At 31.6% G+C, this 19397-nt stretch overlaps 2 protein-coding genes across 4 annotated transcripts in view; one reads left to right on the plus strand and one right to left on the minus strand.

The window, feature by feature from the left end:
- The window catches only part of LOC143240663 (phenoloxidase-activating factor 2-like), a 77411-nt gene extending 75839 nt beyond the window's left edge, over positions 1-1572 (plus strand). For all 3 annotated transcript variants that reach the window (XM_076483460.1, XM_076483461.1, XM_076483462.1), the window contains one exon: positions 774-1572. In XM_076483460.1, the coding sequence (XP_076339575.1) occupies positions 774-935 (162 nt within the window). In that variant the 3' untranslated portion in view covers positions 936-1572. The remainder of the gene's footprint in view (positions 1-773) is intronic.
- A 410-nt stretch (positions 1573-1982) lies between these two features.
- The window catches only part of LOC143240665 (DNA excision repair protein ERCC-6-like), a 35544-nt gene continuing 18129 nt past the window's right edge, over positions 1983-19397 (minus strand). The window contains 12 exon segments of the mRNA XM_076483465.1: positions 1983-2880; positions 4241-4433; positions 4816-4947; positions 5683-6386; positions 6998-7212; positions 7932-8042; positions 8551-8769; positions 11236-11331; positions 13801-13917; positions 14097-14273; positions 14750-14920; positions 17816-17951. Coding sequence (XP_076339580.1) covers positions 2364-2880; positions 4241-4433; positions 4816-4947; positions 5683-6386; positions 6998-7212; positions 7932-8042; positions 8551-8769; positions 11236-11331; positions 13801-13917; positions 14097-14273; positions 14750-14920; positions 17816-17951 — 2788 coding nt within the window. The 3' untranslated portion in view covers positions 1983-2363.

The raw sequence follows: 19397 nt of genomic DNA on the forward strand, positions 1-19397 counted from the left end.
TGGGGACAGTATAATGTGATAGTCAATCCCATTGTTCATTGCTAAAATAGTAGTCCAAGAGTTGGCAGTGGGTGGCAATGACTAGTTGCCTTCTCTTTAGTCTTGCACTGATAAATTAGGAACAGCTAGCACAGATAGTCATCATGTGGCTTTGTGCAAAATTCAAAACAAACCACACCAAACAAGTCTGTGATAATATGTGCTGTTGTCATCTGTTAAAAACTGTTAAACTTAACAAATTATAATGTCTCTTGGAATGCCATTACAGAGTATCACTACACTTGGAACTTCTCTCCCACACACACACACCTTGAAATGTACCAAGCAGCAAGGATAAGTAGGAAATGTTTCTTACTGTAACAAAAATTTGAGGAGGTGAAGAAGTGTGTCAAAGGTAACTCATGAAATTGTCAGTAGCATTTCCTTAAATGTTTCCCCAGGAAGCAACATCAGTGGACGTAAATATCATTAGCAGCCACTGGAACAATTAGCAAACCACAATTTTTCAATAATTTTATCCAAATGTAATAGTGATGTATAATTATTGTAGATAATTGTATAAATTTTTCTGTTTTTCATGTGGCTTAACCTGTAATTGGTTACATAAGCAAGTTGCTGCAGTTAATTCTAAAATCATTGGCTTCATCTATTGCATTAAAGATACTAAAATATTGTTTTGTTCAGTTAATGTGTTTGCAATATTAGAATAAACTTTGAAATAAGAGATGTATGGCTCTAACCTCTTTCTTATTGTTTTTATTTTCTATTTTAAGGGTGATGGGGGTGGTCCTCTAAGTTGTGAGAAGAAAGGACATTGGTATCAGGTTGGAATTGTCTCATTTGGGATTGGATGTGGTCGACCAAATACACCTGGTGTGTACACCCGAGTTGGAAGTTACAGAAACTGGATACGTGATGTTGTCCTACATTCATGAAAGGCAGAACTACTTTAACTTTTGTCAGAAACCCATTAATTCCACGTGTTTGACAACGTGGTAGACTAGCACATAAGCTGTTTTCTCAAAATGTAGACTCGCCTTGGAGAAACAACTAGAAACTATTGTGTGAGCAGGATTCACATGGTGTGGACCAGTTAATGAAAAAAACACAGAATATGTTATGGACAATAATAAACAAAATGAAACAGTGATGTCAGATGAGATCTAAATATGATGTGATACTATATTCAAGTTGTGATTGGGAAAGGAAATGCTTTCAAATTCTCACACACTGCACCCAATTCTGACTACAGAATATTTCCTTTTATGTAAAATATGGAGCACTATTCAGTTTACTGTGAATTATTCATCAACAGAATATTATTCACATCAGTATTAAGTTGATTTAAACCTTACAGTTGTCCTTTTCAAAATTTCTACTATATATAAAACTTTTCTGGTATGTTTAATACATATGGTAATTTGTTGTTTTGTAAAGCAAAACGTAATGCACAGTAACTCCAAGATACCAAACAAAATGTTTTATTGAATTAAATAATATATTACAGGATTCAAAATGATTTTTTTATATAAAGATCCCTAATGACCAATAAACAATCCCTGGCTGTTGACAGATTATTTTCCCTCTTTCTTAAGACAAAATATGAATCAATTGTCCTTCTCATAACAACCTTTGTGCATTAACCAGGAATGTTTTATTTTGTATGCAATGTTTATAAATTAATATTTGTAGATTAAACTATTTTTATTTACTGCTATGGAAGAGGTGCTGAAAATGAAATGGCAGTAGTCATGTAATTTGCAATGACTGTTAGTGGAAAAAGTCAAAGTTCTGCCAAAAATTACCTTGCAATCTCTTGATTTTTACTTTTATAGTTCTGTTATTAAATAAAAAAACTTATAAAGCTGTCAACCACAAACAGAAGCACCAATTATGTGAAACACAGGATTTACTGGTGCACATTAGTGTACTAAAATCTTAAAGTTCTTTCAACAAAGTTCATTATAATACAAGACCAATTCTTTCTGACATTTTTAGTTTAAAAAAGGTGCTGCCATGAGACTTCTTAATATCTTACTGAAATCAGTTTATTGGGCAACAGGGAAGGCTATACAGATGAACCACAATAATCTTGCTTACAAATTTGTATAATACACAACCTTTTTCTATTCTTTGCTACCATAGTTGCCACATACCCTGCTTACACCATTGTTCAACAGTACAAAACACAGAATCTCATGCTTTTGTACACAGCTAGTTTTCGCTATTTTGGGAGAAAGGTTTGCTTGATATTTTCCATGTTTAATAAAGAAATCATGAAGTACCAATTAAGGTTTGGGTACAATTACATTCTTTGTAAGTTACTTTCAATTATTTCACACAACAACAGTTCACCCAATAGATCACCTAAATTCAGCTTTCAGTCTCCAAACTCCTTCTCCCGTTGGCCGTCGATAAAAGTTGCATATCTTCTGAAGCAACATTTTAAACACTGGAGCACTATGTGTTGGACATTTCTCTTTGAAAGCTTGAAGTACTTCTTGAGTTGTAGCCTGACCATCGACACTGGCTTGAAATGCTACAAAGTTCCTAAGGTCAGAGAGTAACTCATCATATTCTGTATTATTCTTGGATGTTGAGGGAGAAGAAGGTTTCTCCTCATTCTCACTGCTTTCCTCTCCATCTCCCTGAGAATTGAGAACATACATACTCCTGTGTTTCATCCTTGCCAAGAGCTGACTAGAAGAGAGTGGAGTTGAACGAGATGTTTCCACAGAACCAAAAATATTACTTGCTTTTCCTAGTAGCTGATTTTGTGACTTTGTTAGCATGTTTTTGTTTTTACTATCCTGGATAGTTCTTTCACCTTTTGGCAGTGTTAACTGTTGTGTTGCACTTTTCTTTATACCAAATCGTGACCTAAGTGAAAAAGAGAGGGTTTTTCTGGTGAATTATTTTTCCAGTGTGTGTTAAAGTTGTTAAAAGAAAAATCTGAATTGGATATTCAAGACACATCATTCACAAATGGTTGACTATATTAACCCTAACCCTGCCCTGTGCACCACATATAGTTCACAGGACAATGTTGAACCACCTGATTATAATATATATATGATATACAATTAATGCTCATGGACACAGCCCTAAGAACTGGTTGTTATGGTTCAGTAGATGAGATTAGAAGAGAACTTCTTAACATCACATGATGCTCAAAGTTCATATTAATAAAGACAGATTAAGTTACTTTCTCTCATAATTCTTTGTATTTTAATTACCCATTACACTAATTTAACATTATTTCACTACTTATCAAAGTAAGTATTAAACATATCTATAAAAACTGTTTAATTAAAATGGGGAAAAAACTTAAAATCCTATATAAAAATTGCTTAATACCATCAGAAAATGAAACCATAGATTCAACTAACACTGTGTTAAACTCTTGGAACAGGCAGATTCTATCACGAGCACAAAAGAAGGTGAATGTATGAAATGGAAATTAGAAGTAAAATATTTCTATGGTTCAATTATATTGATCTTACATAAAATAAGTAATACTGGTGTCATTTAGCCTTCTCTATTGAAACTAGTAAAGCTCTATGTATATAAGACAATGGGCACCCAGTTCCATGTTTGGTTAATCACCTCATTTTCTCACTCTGTCCATGTTGTATCTATTAGTCTTCATAAAAATTATCTAGATGGAATGCTAAGTTTTACAAACAATTTAACACCAATAAGTGTTATTTTTTTTACCTATGTTGAAGTCATTTATCAACCTTTTCTCTAACACTGGTTACTGTCTATATGACCTATGAATCATGAGGTACACGGTGATTATAAGGAAAACCATGTATTTGTAACAATCACATCTAAACTACTTGTCCTAGGAGAACTAATTTCATCTGAGGCATAACAATGATCATAACTATTTAGAAACGTTTGGACATGGTGTATTTATGTTTGTATTTTGGAAATTTAATATTGCACAAGACAGTATCTTACAACAAATTAGTTTTACAACATTCCCACTAGAAATGAAAATAGAATACACTAAATAAACTATGAGTATTATATGTTCTCTTCCCTTGAATACCTAGTGGATCATTGGTGGTAAAACCGTAATTCCACTGAACAATGTTTGGTTTCACTGTTAACATTTTATTTAGAAATAAAATATTCTCATTAAAATTTAGATATCTGAAACTAGAAGAAAGATTCACTTTATAATTAGAAGTTTTTAAAAAAATGTTTTAATTTAAAATATTAATTCACTAACCTTATGCTAGATGAGGCTCCATGCTGACCTGTCCATGTTGGAACACCTGTTTCTGCCCTAAGACACTGCCGTTGTGATTTTTTGAGAGCCTTCAAAGCTTCTTGAGCAACCTTTTCTGCTTCCCCTTCAACCAACATGTAGTCAGGGTCTGAAGAATTCATAATTACATCATGTTGTACCACAGTTTGCAGACCTAGTTCAAAATATGTTAGTTAGAAAAAAACCTGTATGGAATAAGTAGAAGCATTTATTAATTTGAAAATTATTATACATAACATCATAAAAAACAGGAAATTCTCACACTCTAAACTCAAACCACGTAAACTGTCAGCTAGTTTACAATCTATCACAAGTTAGGTTAGAAATGTCGAAATCATGTAAACTGTTAACTAGTTTACAATCACAAAAACATCTTCTCAACCCTTGATCACCAAAATGCTTCTGTAACCCTCTTACTTTATTCACTTTCTCATTTTGTTAAATATGTGAACCATCCATGCTAAGACAATGAACTAAATGTAATGCCTGACATACTTTTAATCAGGATTATAAGTCTACATAATACTAGTTGTTACCTGAAGACTTAAATAATTTCTTCAACACATAGTCATCATGCTTCAAGTTACTCTGATTATTGTCAGCTTCACTTGGTACTGGTTTATAAACATCATGCTTGACAACAAAGTCTATTTTCTCTCCATCTACCACTACAGAAAAGGATACCAACATCAAATACCAGTCATTCATGTCCTTTGTTAAGTAAACTGGGAAATGTACTCTCTTTCAATTGATTAAAAGTACAGTGTATGAAGACAATGTTTAACTAACCATAAGTCACATCATAACGTGTTTTATGAATGAACTACATTTAATAAACCTTAGAACTCAAAAAATGAAGCTATTCATAACAATTAAAAAACAAGGCTTTCAACTGAGTAAATAATCAATACTTTCTAGATTTAACCATGACATAAACTACCTCAGTTATGCTCAAAACCTGCCTTCACTAAATGGTGTACACAAGTATTCCTTAGTTGGTGAAAAGACAACCATTAAATTATTATTTATACTTCAAGCATAAAATTTCTAAAGAAATTACAATGAATTAAAAGACAGGATTATATTCCTAAAAGCTGCATGATACTGCTAATGTAATCCTTGTTAGTTTGAAAAAAATCTGTATTAATCTTGTGCCATTTATGAACCAAACCACTGCTGAACTAAAAATAGCTGATCTATCTTGAATACCTAAAGATAGATCAGCTATTTTTAGTTCAGCTAAAGATAGGGCTTCAAATAATTTTATATATAAAATTAGAAACCTCTTTTTAATATACTACATACAAAAAGGTAAACTCCCAGCAAGTTTGGTGTGTAATCAACCCCAAACCTTCAGACTTTACAAGTAAAATCACTAATTACTACAATCAACATTTACTCACCTACACCTTTTCTCTTCTGTTTTCCTTTTTTCTTCTTACGTTTGTTTCTGCAGAGATTAGGGTCCACACTGGCAGAAATATCCAACTGTAAATGTAAAGTTTCCTCATGCAGCTTACTACCACAATTAGACATCTCAATTAAAGGCTGTTGTTCTATTTCTTTAGTAGTTACGGCAAGGTCAGGTTTAATCTTAGCATTGCCACTAGAACTATTTCCTATTAACTGGCTCAATTTCCTCGCTAACTGCTTCATGCTTTGAAGTTTTTCTGGACTAAGCAGTACAGTACTTTTTTCTTCTTTCTGCTTGTCTGTTGGATTTGGTTTAACCTGGAAGTCTGTTAATGCTGCACTATTACCAAAACTGTTTGTCAGAGCATTCTTATCAGAACTTGATTTCATCAATGACTCTTCATGCAAGCTAGGAGGTGGTTCAGTACTTTCCTCTTTCATTGGTTTATTTTGTTCAGTGTCACTTTTCTTCACGAGCACTTCTTTCCCAGGTGGGTTAGTACACTGAGATAGCTTTGATGATCTTGGAACTTTTACTTCTGAGCCAGTCCCAGCAAAAATTGCACTAGTTTCTGTCCCCTGCTTACCTTTCTCAGAAAAAGTAAAAAGTTCAAACAAGTCATTGGTTTTAAAGAACCGTCTCTGCCTGGGGTCCTTAAGGACACGATTGGTAAGAAATTGCTTGAAAATTTGTCTGAAAAGTAGTAACACACCAATATATAAATATATGTATGTATGTATGTATATACGAAAAAATTTCAACTAAATAGAAATAAGCACAGCAAAGGCTTGAAACATGTCCCACAGCAACAGCTAAACAATGTCTATAGCAAGTTTTCTGAATTATCATAAATGCTAATAATACAAAACTATCAGGAAAAACAGTGCTTACTATAATATTGGTAAATTTAGTAACTTTCTGAAAATATCTACATAGAGACTTCTACTATGTTCTCCTTTCAGAATCTGTTAAAGTTTCCTTTATAGGATCTAATACTCCAATCAGTTGCTTTCATCATAAAGTGTACAGCTCATCCATACATTTGTAATTTCATAAAATCTACAAATTCTTTCCATGCCAACCACAACTAGTTTCTGAAAGATCAACTGTTTCTAAATTTGTCTCTTTCTCAACTTCATAATATTAATTATTTCAAATATACAATTGATTAAACAGAGAATATATTGTCCCAAGTCTATTTTATGTTATTTGTAGTTCAAACTCATTATACTGTTCAGATTTTATGTGTGGTTTAGTGAGTTACAGTTAACTTATAGTTTAAACATTACACTGTCCTGACGAACCTGTGGTAGATCTTCTCCTCTATAGTTCCTGATGTTAGAAGACGATAAATTGTCACTTGTTTGTCCTGACCAATCCTCCAGGCACGCTCTCTAGCCTGAGTATCTGTGCTTGGGTTCCAGTCAGGGTCATAGATGATAACCCTGTCAGCTCCAGTAAGGTTGACCCCAAGCCCTCCAACATGGGTGGTCAGCAAGAATACAAAAATATTTGGATCCTATGCAAAACAACTTTTCCTCTTAATTTTACAAAGTAACATAAACATCAACATTATAACAAAATATTTGAACTATTCAGTATACAAACCATTTTAGTAGTTAAAAACATTTTCTGTATTAACTGGTGCTTGGAAATATGTTGATAGATCTGCCATTTCTTGTTACTTTTAAAACAATTCCTTCTCATGAACACATCTTGATGTTTTGCTGGGAAAATGTGACCTGCTAACAATACTACAGAGCATTACAAACATTGGCACAGAACCACACATTTGTATGTGCATTTTGAATTTATGTGAAAGTTACTAAGGCTCTCTACTGCCATCCTAACTTTGGACTACTAACCAGATTGAAGACAGCCAATCAGATGACCCCAGTAGTAATTACTGTGATAATGGTTTATAAATAAGACAGGTGACTCAAGCAGTAATTACTCTGGTAATGATTCATAATTGAAAGGCATTTCTTATCAATAACTGAAGGCTGACTTAAGCCAACCTTTCTTCAACATCAAGATATGCATAAAATCAACATTTTTTGTAAACATATCAAAAGTTTTATTTTCTCAATACCTAAAGCTACTTGCTTTAAGAAACTAAATAGTCCCAAATTCAAATATTTAAAAAGTTAAAAAAGAAAAGGCTAATTATTAAATACAAGAAAATATTTAAATGAGAAATGTTTTAGATAGAGAGAAATAAATGTGATAATAACTAACACTGTTGAACTTGTTAATAGCTGGCTGTCGAGTTGCTATGGGAGTAGAGCCATTCATTGTCATGTAGGTGTAACCTCTGCTTTTCACAAAATTTTCCAAAATTAAAAGCATCTGAGAAAAATCAAACAATTATGTATGGTCATTAAACATAACTCAAAGACCAATTGAAAAACTGCTCATTACTGGAGATTTGAAAAGATGAAATAGAAAAATGTAACAAAACAAAATTTAACCTCTAGTTGCTGTGGAAACCAGATGACCAAGATAAGGGATTCTGTACAAGCAAGAAAGTTTATTTTTACAAAATTGTTACATAAAATAATAAAATTAAAATAAATGGTGGTTTGTCCAGAAACCTGTGTTTATATACTTCTATCCATCTGAATATATAGCTTTAATATTAAATATGTTTCCCAAAACTCATAATTGCACACTTTTCAAAAACAACTAAAAAAAACTAGCTAGCTAGTTAGCCCTTACAATGTTGACCTTTGCCAAACACAAACAAAAAAGTTTATATTCAGAATAAACTGCCATTCACCTCTCATATCTCTACATACACACACAAACTTGTACATGACTCACAAGGATAAGAAGTTTAATCTGGAACAAGACAAACCTGTCTGCTCTGACTAAATAAAAGGACACGATGCCCTTGCTTTCTCCAGAGTTTCAACAGAGCGTCTACTACAATCATTTTGCCTGACCTTTGTGGATAACCAAAAGTCATTTCCTCTGTTAAAGTTGACACATCTGTATTCTTAAAAATCTTTGGTCCACCAGTGTACAAATCAGGATGATTACAGATCTTTCTTAAGATGATCAAACCTACAAACACCTGAAGATTGAAATATGGAGAATAAATATCTGAAATAAACAACAGACATGTTTGTTTTAAGCACTGTGCATTATTAACTTTACACTATCAATGCATTTCCATGCAAAGAAGACAGAAAATGTTAAAAGGTGTAATAATGTATTATTTTCAAATTTCTGTAGTGTAATTAAACAGAAGGATGATATTAAACACATTTAAAGGGTACAAATACCCTTTTATCTTGTTCTCAGTGATGCCAACATAAAGGGTCCACTGACTTACTTTAATGTATTGGTAAAACCTAACTGATGTATTGAATACTGACTTGCATTAGAAAAATTGACTAAAATAATATCAGAAAAATATTACCAGATTTCATCGATACTTTGTACAATACTTCAATGTTAAGATAGAAATGCCTTGACTACTCAGTCAAAGTACTAAGTCTTCAGATGTTAGGATGGGGCTACTTTAACAACCAAATATAATCCTTACATGTTAAAATAACAATACTTTAACTACAAAGTCCAGGTATTACATTTCATATACTTGGATGAATCTACAATGACAACTCACATGTACTCTTTCTTTAGATGTTAAGATAGTCTATACATTGACAACTCAACTCCTTTATTATTAAGTCTAAACAAAAATATTTTTTATTCAACTTGGAGCATAACAGTGGGTAAAACAAAATATGAGGCCCAACTAACTAACGAATGAACATTTGTTGTACAATACTGTCAATGTAACTACCAATTTATCCAACAATTTCGATTTCATTCCTTTAAGTCACACTCTCAATCCTTTCCTTGGCTGCACCATTTTTCACACATAAGGTGGTTTTGATTAGCTGTCATGACTTTTTGTCAATACCAACAAATCACATCGATTAAGAAAATGACACTTGACTGTAACAAACAACAGCTTCAGAATCACAACTGTATTTTTCAGAGTAGATCAAAACTTTCCAGAATCAGCCTGATTCTTTAAAATATATGGTGGTAGTTTTTCCTCTCCAAAACAGTTTCAATTACTTCCTTGGTAGTAATACCACAGAATCTAGCTTAACAGTTTCTTGTCATCACCCCCATGCAATCAGTACAGCTGAATCAAGCACCATTATTTATGTAAATTACTTACGCTAATATCACATGACAAAATAATGTTTAGGTAGGAGAACTTCATAAAATTTAGAAACTTTCTGGTTAAAAGTTGGCAATGAATAACAAATACTGTCCACTTGTATGATTCCTATAAAAACTTCAGCTAGAAACTGTTAATCTAGTTTGCTTTGTCTGACCAATACTTATGTATCTGACATACTTTCACCCTATAGTTTTGCTACTCTAAGTCAGCCATCTTTAATTCAATGCACAAAATAATAAAAATGGTCCACTTTTACTGCTAGCAGTGTAAGACTAGAGGGAAGGCAGCTAGTCATCACCACCCACTGCCAACTCTTGTATTACTCTTTTACCAATGAATAGTAGGATTGACCATCACATTATAATGCCTCCATGGCTAAAAGGGCAAGCATATTTGGTGTCACAGAGATTCTAACCTGCTACCCTCTGATTACGAGTAAAGTGCCTTAACCACCTGGCTATCCTGGGCCTGCTTGTGGTAATATTTGATCAATGACATTAAGTTTTGTTCAGATTTATGATGTTTATAATTTAATATTAACTACATGCAGGGTCAGGTGAAGCTGTAGTAAAACCTTTAGATCACAGCTGATGTGACAAAGGCATGCATGAAAATGTTGTTCAAATGTGAGCAGTTTTTATTGAATAACTTTTCACTTAAAGTCCTTAGATATATCAGTATACCAAACTTGAAAAAGAAATCCATAAAAGTTAAATATGTTTTTCTATCAAATAGTTTCTGTACTTTGGTGTGAAGGAAAAAAAGGTCATTTTTGAATATTTGATATTTGAATATTTCTTAATAGACTGCCTCAAAATTTGTTACATGAAGAAAAAGTCCTACGGAACACATCCACTGAAAATATAGGGTAGTCTGGATTACCACAGTCTGAGCCACAAAAAGTAGAAAATCACTAAACCATTGTTCCTGTTAATAACACAAAATGTGTCATGCAGACCGTTTTGACCACAAAATATTCTGAGGTTATAGTACTTTGAAACTAAGTGTTGAGTCTTTTGGTATTAAAATAACAAAATACTGTAAAATCAAGTCAGACATTAAATTATACTATCTTAAAAACTGATCTCAATACTTTAACAAATGAACTCAAGTAGTTCAATTTTTACGCATTAAGATAACTAAACCTTAAAAAGTTATTTTAGGTATTATTAGGTGCTAAGATGATGCTACCTTGAAAAGTCATCTCATGTACTGTAATGTTCTTAGATACTCAATAATAGTCCCTTAGCAACTAAATAAATTATTTCACAATATTTTAGATCACTATGACAAATGTGTCGACCTATAAGCTCAGTGACAGATTTAACACAAACTTACCTGTACGCTTCCTCTCAGTATGTTAGCTAATTCTGGTGAGTTTAAATAATCTTTATAAACATTCTTCTGTTCCTCAGTCAGTTTACAGAACAAAACCTTTAAGATAAAAGTTTAACTTTGAGTATTTTTTTAAATGTTTAAAATGTTTCAGCATTAAACATAGACTCAAACATAACTTTTAGGTAACAAAGCACAAAAAGAATTCTTACTGGCAGTAGAAAATATTCATATTTCAAACAAAATAAATAATTGAATATTGGAATACCTGAGCATGTAACCAATATCTTGTTCTCCTCAAGATGGTGACTTTTTATTTGGCTAAACTTGATGAGTAATTTAAATACAATATTAATAGGTTCCAATAACTTAAGATTTAAAAGCAAGAACAGAAATAGCTTAGTGAAAATAAAGAGAAAAGTGCATCACACAAGGATGAAAAGAGAGAGCATAAGAAACACGATCCAGCTACAATAGTCTTAACATAGCCTTGAAACTGAGCTACAATGCCTACAAATAAAGAAGGACAGTTGATAAACAGACAGGTTTTCAAATTTCCAATTTTTACTTATTTTGTTTGCTGGCTTTTTTTTCTATTTTTTTTGCTCTACTGCAAACAAAGAATTATTTAATATGATAACTTTATATGGTTCATTACGTACTGTAGTTACTGACTATTCAACTGAACTAACTAAGTAAAATATGAAACTGCAGTTGAAGATTGGTTTGAAAATATAGTAAGCATTTATAGCTTCTGTGTAACTAAATTATCTCTATATAAAATATAACAATGAGCAAATATATACCAAGAATAAGACAAAACCCCATTATGCATGTATAAGATCTTTACCTGTAGAAAAGCAGCCTTTTCAAGAAAAACATATGCATCTAAAATATCACTTTAAATCAACCTTAGTGCCTTTTTAGGTAATCATTCTATGAAAGTGTTTATTAAATGTAATATTATGTTCTTAATCTTCATTCACTTCATGCATATTATAGAAGTTGGCTCCCTAAGAACACTGATTGTACAGTATACAAAGCATTGAGTATCAACATGTTACAGTCATCTCATGTTCATCTCTTATTTCTGGTGATTACTGATTGACCCCGTACTTAAGCTTTTAAAGGAACACCACATATCTGTAAGAAAGCTAACTGGAACTTCCTCACTCTTTCCAGCTCACCATGATCTCTTAGCACCTGTGACTGATGTGCACCACTGAGACCATTAAATGACAACCAAGGTAATTATTATTACTACTACTACCCTCCAGTCTTACTAATTTAGTTCAAAACATAGTGGTTAACCAACTTTGGCTTCATGTGGGGTGAAGAGAAACGAAAGTTTCTCAATGCCCCTAGTTATTTTTCATCCCCCTTTGGGGTGAAAAAATTATAAATTAACCTAAATATCTACCATGGAAATTGGATTGGATTGTAAGAAAGCTAACTATGAGAGATAATGATAACACTGTTTTACACTAAAAATAATTTGTTTACCTTACAGAAAGTGTAGAAGAAATAAACTGTCTTTTCAATACTCCCTTGACCTTCACAGAACCTTATTTACTATTCTATAGAAGATCTGGGTACAACATATCAAGACTATTTTTGTTGTAAACTGACAACAGTAATAATACGAAGAAAAAGTACAAATGGACCATTTTAAATGGATTTTCTTTTCCTTGTAAATCTAAGATGCGTGCGTTTTAGTGCACTTGTTCAATGTGTACAGCCTCAGTAGTCAATATTAAATATTTTAAAGTGTTGTTTGAGCTGAACCTTTACTATTAAGGCACTTTTTATCCAAAACCTTGTGTTATGAATTGTCATGATTCGTGATAAATATTTACTAATAAATAAATTCATTTACTCATATTTAAAGTTTAATTTTTGCTGTCTGCTTTATTCAGTAGTTTGTACGTTCACTAACTTGTTTAAACTACGTCCTGTTATGAAGTGTAAAATACACTCATGTATAGTTCATTTGGCATTATAAGCAATAAAATATTGTTCATCCATCTTATTGCTTGAGACCAATTTCTAAAAATTGAAAACTACTTAATATTTTCACCCTATCTAACAATCCAACAGTTTGACCAACCTAAAACCATAAGACACTTTCACTAGCCCTAATAACATGGTTATGAGAGTTTCACCAACCCTGACAACCCAATTAAACTGGTGCAACATAACTGAACAACCCAATAAATTTATACAAAGCCAACTATAACAATCCAACTAAATCAGTTCTATCCAACCTAATAATCCAACATAATTATAACCTGGCTAAGACAGTTTCACACGCTACAACAAATTAAAAAATATAAATTAAACCTGACAATTTAGCTTTAAATAAATATGTTCCTCCCATCCTAAGAACACAAGAACTTTTTCATTAACTCTAACAAACAATTCAGTTGTTTCACTGAACTACTAACATATTTATGAAGAGGTTAAGACTTGACCACATAACCAAGCTAAGAAAGTTTACAGTGAAACTATCAACTCAGTTATTAAAGACAGTTATGAACCATCATTAATACACTGCAAACATAACCAAACCTGTTCGTTTTTAGCTGGAAGTTGCAGATTGGCTTTGACATCATCTTTCATTCGTCGCAAAAGATATGGTTTAATGGTGTCTCTTAAGACAACTGCACACTTGTAAGCAGTCTGCACCTAAAGAAAAAGAAAATTATGTAAAGCAAATAGAGTTTAACTTCTGACAAAATTTTCCATATAATACAGTCAGAGCAACTTGCCTTCTTTCAATTAACGTGATGTTATAACTGAAGAGTTTTACACTGTCCTGTGTTATTTAAGTAGTTATTTTTCAAATTTAGCATCAAAATACTTACTTGAACCTGAGAAGCATTGGAATAACCTCCCTGAGTGATTGGAACTGAAAATTGTTGCATAAAAACTGGCAGAGTTCCAAGTTTACCAGGAAAGATAAAATCAAAAAGAGACCAGAGTTCTTTCAGACTGTTCTGTATAGGTGAGCCAGATAAAATCATTCGATGAGGTGTTCGAAACTGAAGATAAAAAACCATAATTGTGTTGAATCACTAAAACATATACAAGTACTTGACATGAAACTTTAACAGAAAACATAATTTTCTTCATTGCATTAGCTGACAGGGAGAAAAGAAACTTGAAATTATGAAAATAGTACCAGTTACAAGCTTTGAGAATTTGACATTGCCCAATAAAGTTTGTTTCGTTTTTTATCCCACTTAAAGTGTTTACATTATTATGTTAATATTTCATAAAATGTTCTGCAGAAAGAAAGAAGTTTCAGTAATTTGTTCCTTTCTTCTTTTTTAAAAGTCAAACATTAAGTTTTTAGAGATATTAAACTTGGACGACAAAGAAGCTCAGATGACAGAGAAAACTTAAAGTCAAGTATTACCTAGTTCATACTTAAATAGCAAGTTAACACAAACTCAACACCAATACTGATTAATAAAAGTCTAAAACTTCATATTGCAGTAAAACACTAAATCCACACCTGCTTGCAAGCAAGAGTAGCCTGGGCATCAGGGTTACGTATTCTATGTCCCTCATCAAGAATAATATAGTGCCATTCATACTTCAACAAAAGAGTCTGATGCATTGCCAGTCCATTGTAGGAGGTAATCAATATCCCATTGCTCTTATTGAGGTTACGAACAAGAGACTCCTGATGAATAAACATTTTGAAAGTTTCAGCTACTTCATATCTAATGTATACAAATCAGAAAAGATGGAACAGCTGTAACACTTTAAATATATTACAATAACACTGTGTTTCTAAACATAGCTTCATTACAATTATGTGTTACAATATTCATAGTACTTTTATAAGTACATTATATTAATTAAAGGTAAGTTTTCCATGAAGATTATTTTGCATTGTTACCTTAGTATATAGTTTTAGAATTAGCCTAACTTCCCAAAACAGACCACATCCCATGAGATACTACCAGGTTTACATTTTAAAAATATTGTTAACAGCCAGTTTAATCATGTAATGAAATTATGTACTTTGAACAGTTTGATTTATTCAGATGGTTTCACTAATTTATAAATTATGTTTTTATATCTGATCTATACTTAAATCACTTTTGATCAGAGGCAATTAACCCTTCCACCACAGATACCCCCCCCCTTTAAACACTTTTCTGTGCAAGTTTCTGTGTTGTATTCAAACTTTAATTAAACAACTTTACTGTCAATTTACATGAATTATAATGTATTTACTGATTCAAAGTTTAATTTATTTAACTTTTAATTATTTATTTCAAAATAAACATTTAAAAACTACTCAAACTTCAATTTTTTGTTGTTATATAACCCACAAGCTATGAAAAGTCTCAGCTTTTACACTCTCAATATATGTTTAGACAATAAATACATTCATTTGCCCTGTTGACACAAATATTGAAGTTCCATGGCTAAATGCAGTAGAAACAAGTAATGATACCACACCCACCTCCTATACTGTTCCTTGGGCTTTATGACATATATACACACATATATGGTTGTTACACATACATAGACATCAGAAAGAGCTCATTTTACACTATAATTCAACAATGGTTATTTTCAAATTGGCAAACAATGGTTATATCTCACAGATATAACTTCCTATAGTATTGTTGTCTGCTTTATCCATGATAACACTTAGCTGATTTTTACTCAGCTAAAAATATTACACTTATAGAGATAGTTACATTGTATTTAAATCTTACTTTATTATCTTGGTTAATTAAATATTACTTATGTTTTAAAATGCACAATTCAAATGACTGAGTTTTTTTTTTCAATCTATGTTATACATTTGCATCAGTTCTCAAGGTTTAAGAACTTGCGCAAGGAAAGATCATTTTGGCAAGGCCATGTGCATCTCTGTTGTAGATACTGTAATTACACCCAAACGGCACCATAGACTTGGGCAGAGATAAGTAATAAAAGGTAAAGAAAACAAAATAAAGTGTATATCAAAAGGAAAAGATCTAAAATTATGAACATAACCATTAATGTGTCCAGTTAATGGCACGATAGAGAATAACCATTAATGTGTCCAGTTAATGGCATAATAGAGAAAACGAAAAATAAAATATAAACATTTATCCTAAAAAAACTTTTGATTTTCATTTAGAAGGTTCTAGAGATTATGCAAATAAAACTCGAAAACCATAAAATGAAGAAAAATATTTTTATACTTAAAATAAAAATCACCTTGCAATCAAACTATTATGAGTTTGATTCAAGTAACTACAATAGATAAATAACACAATTTTAACAGAAATAATTAAAATAATACCATTCTTTGTGCACAAGATACTTACAATCTTTAATTAAACCTTACCAATTCTTGTCAGGATACATTAAGAAATCTGATACTTACATAAGTATTATTACACTCATATCATTCCTCAGATGAGGTCTTGTATTTTACATGATGGACTGAAAGAATTAACACTTCAGATAAACAGGATTTAAGGTGAATGGTTACATCAACATCTACTTACTCATTTGTACTCGTAACTTAGAATAAACATATTTCTAAAATTATACAACTAATAAATTAAAAGTTAGAGCAACACAACTGATCAATATTTTGCTAAAACCATCTAGATTTTTTTTTTTTTTTGTGAGCCATATCATTCACACTGAAACTAACAAGCAGGTACGATAAAAATATTTTATTATGACTTTCTTTCTGAGGATTTTCTACATTTAAAGTTATTCAACTAAAGTACTCCACATCTAATAGTGTCCTTCTTACCCTAGTTTTTTACCAGAATATTCCACATCTAACAATGTCCTTCCTACCAAAGTTATGTCACCAAGATATTCCACATCTAACAACATTCTTCTCACCAGGGTATTTCACATACAACAACATTCTTCTTACCAGGATATTCCACATCTAACAATGTCCTTCTTACCAAAGGTATGTCACCAAGATATTCCACACCTAACAACATTCTTCTTCCCAGAATATTCCACATCTAACAACATCCTTCTTACCAAAGTTATGTCACCAAGATATTCCACATCTAACAACATTCTTCTTACCAGGATATTCCACATCTAACAATGTCCTTTTTACAAAAGTTATGTCACCAGAATAATCCACATCTAACAATGTTCTTCTTACCAAAGTTTTGTTACAAGGATAATCCACATCTAACAATGTTCTAATGTATTTCAGGATGGCTGGTATGGCTATTAACACTTTAACTAATAAAGCAGAGAACAGTTCGACCTCCTTGAACAAACTCTCTCTTTGTTAACCTGAAGATGACCTAAGAAGGTTAAAACATTGTTTTCTGCTTTATTAGTAAAAGTGTTAATACCAATACCAGCAATCCTGAGATACATTTTTACTTCAAGTGGGTTTTCATCATCATGAATATGAGTGTCCTTTTGAGCTAAGTTATGTTATGAGAATAATCCACATCTAACAATGTTCTATTTAGCAAACTTATGTTACAAAATATTCCACATATAACAAAGTTTTTCTTAGCCAAATCATGTCAAAGATAATTCACATCTGAGAATGTCCTTTTTAACCAAAGTACATTACCTTTGTCCCTCTGTATGAGCCTGAATCATGTAAAATAGCCACTCGAAAGGGAGGCCACCACTTATGGAACTCTTTCACCCACTGATGCATTACAGTAGTAGGACAAACCAAAATAACAGGACCAAGACCATAATACCTTAAAATAAAAGCAGAAGATAAAGAAAAGACAAAAAAATATATATATATATATCAGTCATAAATTTATGAAATATATATTTAAAACCATTGCACATATGGCAATCTAAAATCACAGAAAACTTCTAAACTTTCAATGAAAAATAATACAATACTGATCTTAGTATAAGAAACAAACAAAATTTTAATAATATAAAATCTATGTTGTACCTTAATTTGACCTCAAACCTGAGTATTATTTTGTATCCAAAATCTGAGTATTATATTATTTTCTTAATTAAAGTCTCATTATTACTTTATTAACTTAAAATTTGATTACTTTACTTTAATCTTAATACTTTATCTTAATCTGAAATTTAATTATTTTAATCTAATATCTGAATACTTTAGCATAATATATCTGATTATTTTGATCTAAAGTCTGAATGCTATTTTTGACTGCACACCCTGTAGTCCCTAACATATTTCAATAAATTAAAGTTTTAGAAATTAAAAACGATAAAGTTTCATCTTACATAAACATGTTAAAAGTGGCTTTTTTACACAAATAAATAAAAAAATCACGTATTTACAAAACTTTCTTTACCACAATACACATTCACAAATAAGAAAATTATGAAGTTTAAAAAACATTAGGACATACCACCAACAAAATAAAAACCTCAAACCAATTTATGGAAACATAAAAATTGTAATAAAAGGAATTTAATTATGTTTTCAACAAAGTAATCTTTCACCAGCTATTTTTCTCTATCTCTTAAAATGTTTCAATCCAGTAACTGTTTTCTGTTCATAATTAAGTTCAACAGTTCATAACAACTCACTTGTAAATTGTTGGGACATGCATGTATACTAGACATGATCATCGTAAAATGTTAAATAATTTATCAGGTCAGTAGGTAGGTACTTCTTGTTTACTGGCACAAAGCTACTAGGCTATCTGTGCCAAACAAGATGTAGGATACCATAATGGTATATGGAAATTAAGGTAAAAATACTTAAAATATGTAAAATTAAGACCTGCCAGAAAGACTGAAGCATTAAGTTCAAACTTGCTGTCAGTCACGTGAAGTTGGCCTTTTCAGTCCTGGGTTCAGGTCAAAATAAAAATTAAAATGTGTAAAAGAAATCATGCTTAAACAGTGTAATAGTCCAATAAAAACCTTAAATGAAGTTAAAAAGACCAATGGCTCTTAAAAATGTAAAAACATGAATGAGGCAGCCAGTATCACCTGTGACATTGACTAATGTCAAGAGCAAACCTACCTTAAAAATATGTTTAAAATGGCATCATCATTCTTTGTTGTAACGACATGATAATAAAATATGTACGATTATGATCTGAGTGCCACACAGTTCACACACCAGTGCATTAGTACCAGATAAAAGGAAGTGGCAAGTTAAAAATCTGTGACCAATGCATAGCTGAGTCAAAACAACTTCCTCC

The sequence above is a fragment of the Tachypleus tridentatus genome, chromosome 13 (assembly GCF_004210375.1).
Source record: "Tachypleus tridentatus isolate NWPU-2018 chromosome 13, ASM421037v1, whole genome shotgun sequence".
Lineage (NCBI taxonomy): Eukaryota > Metazoa > Arthropoda > Merostomata > Xiphosura > Limulidae > Tachypleus > Tachypleus tridentatus.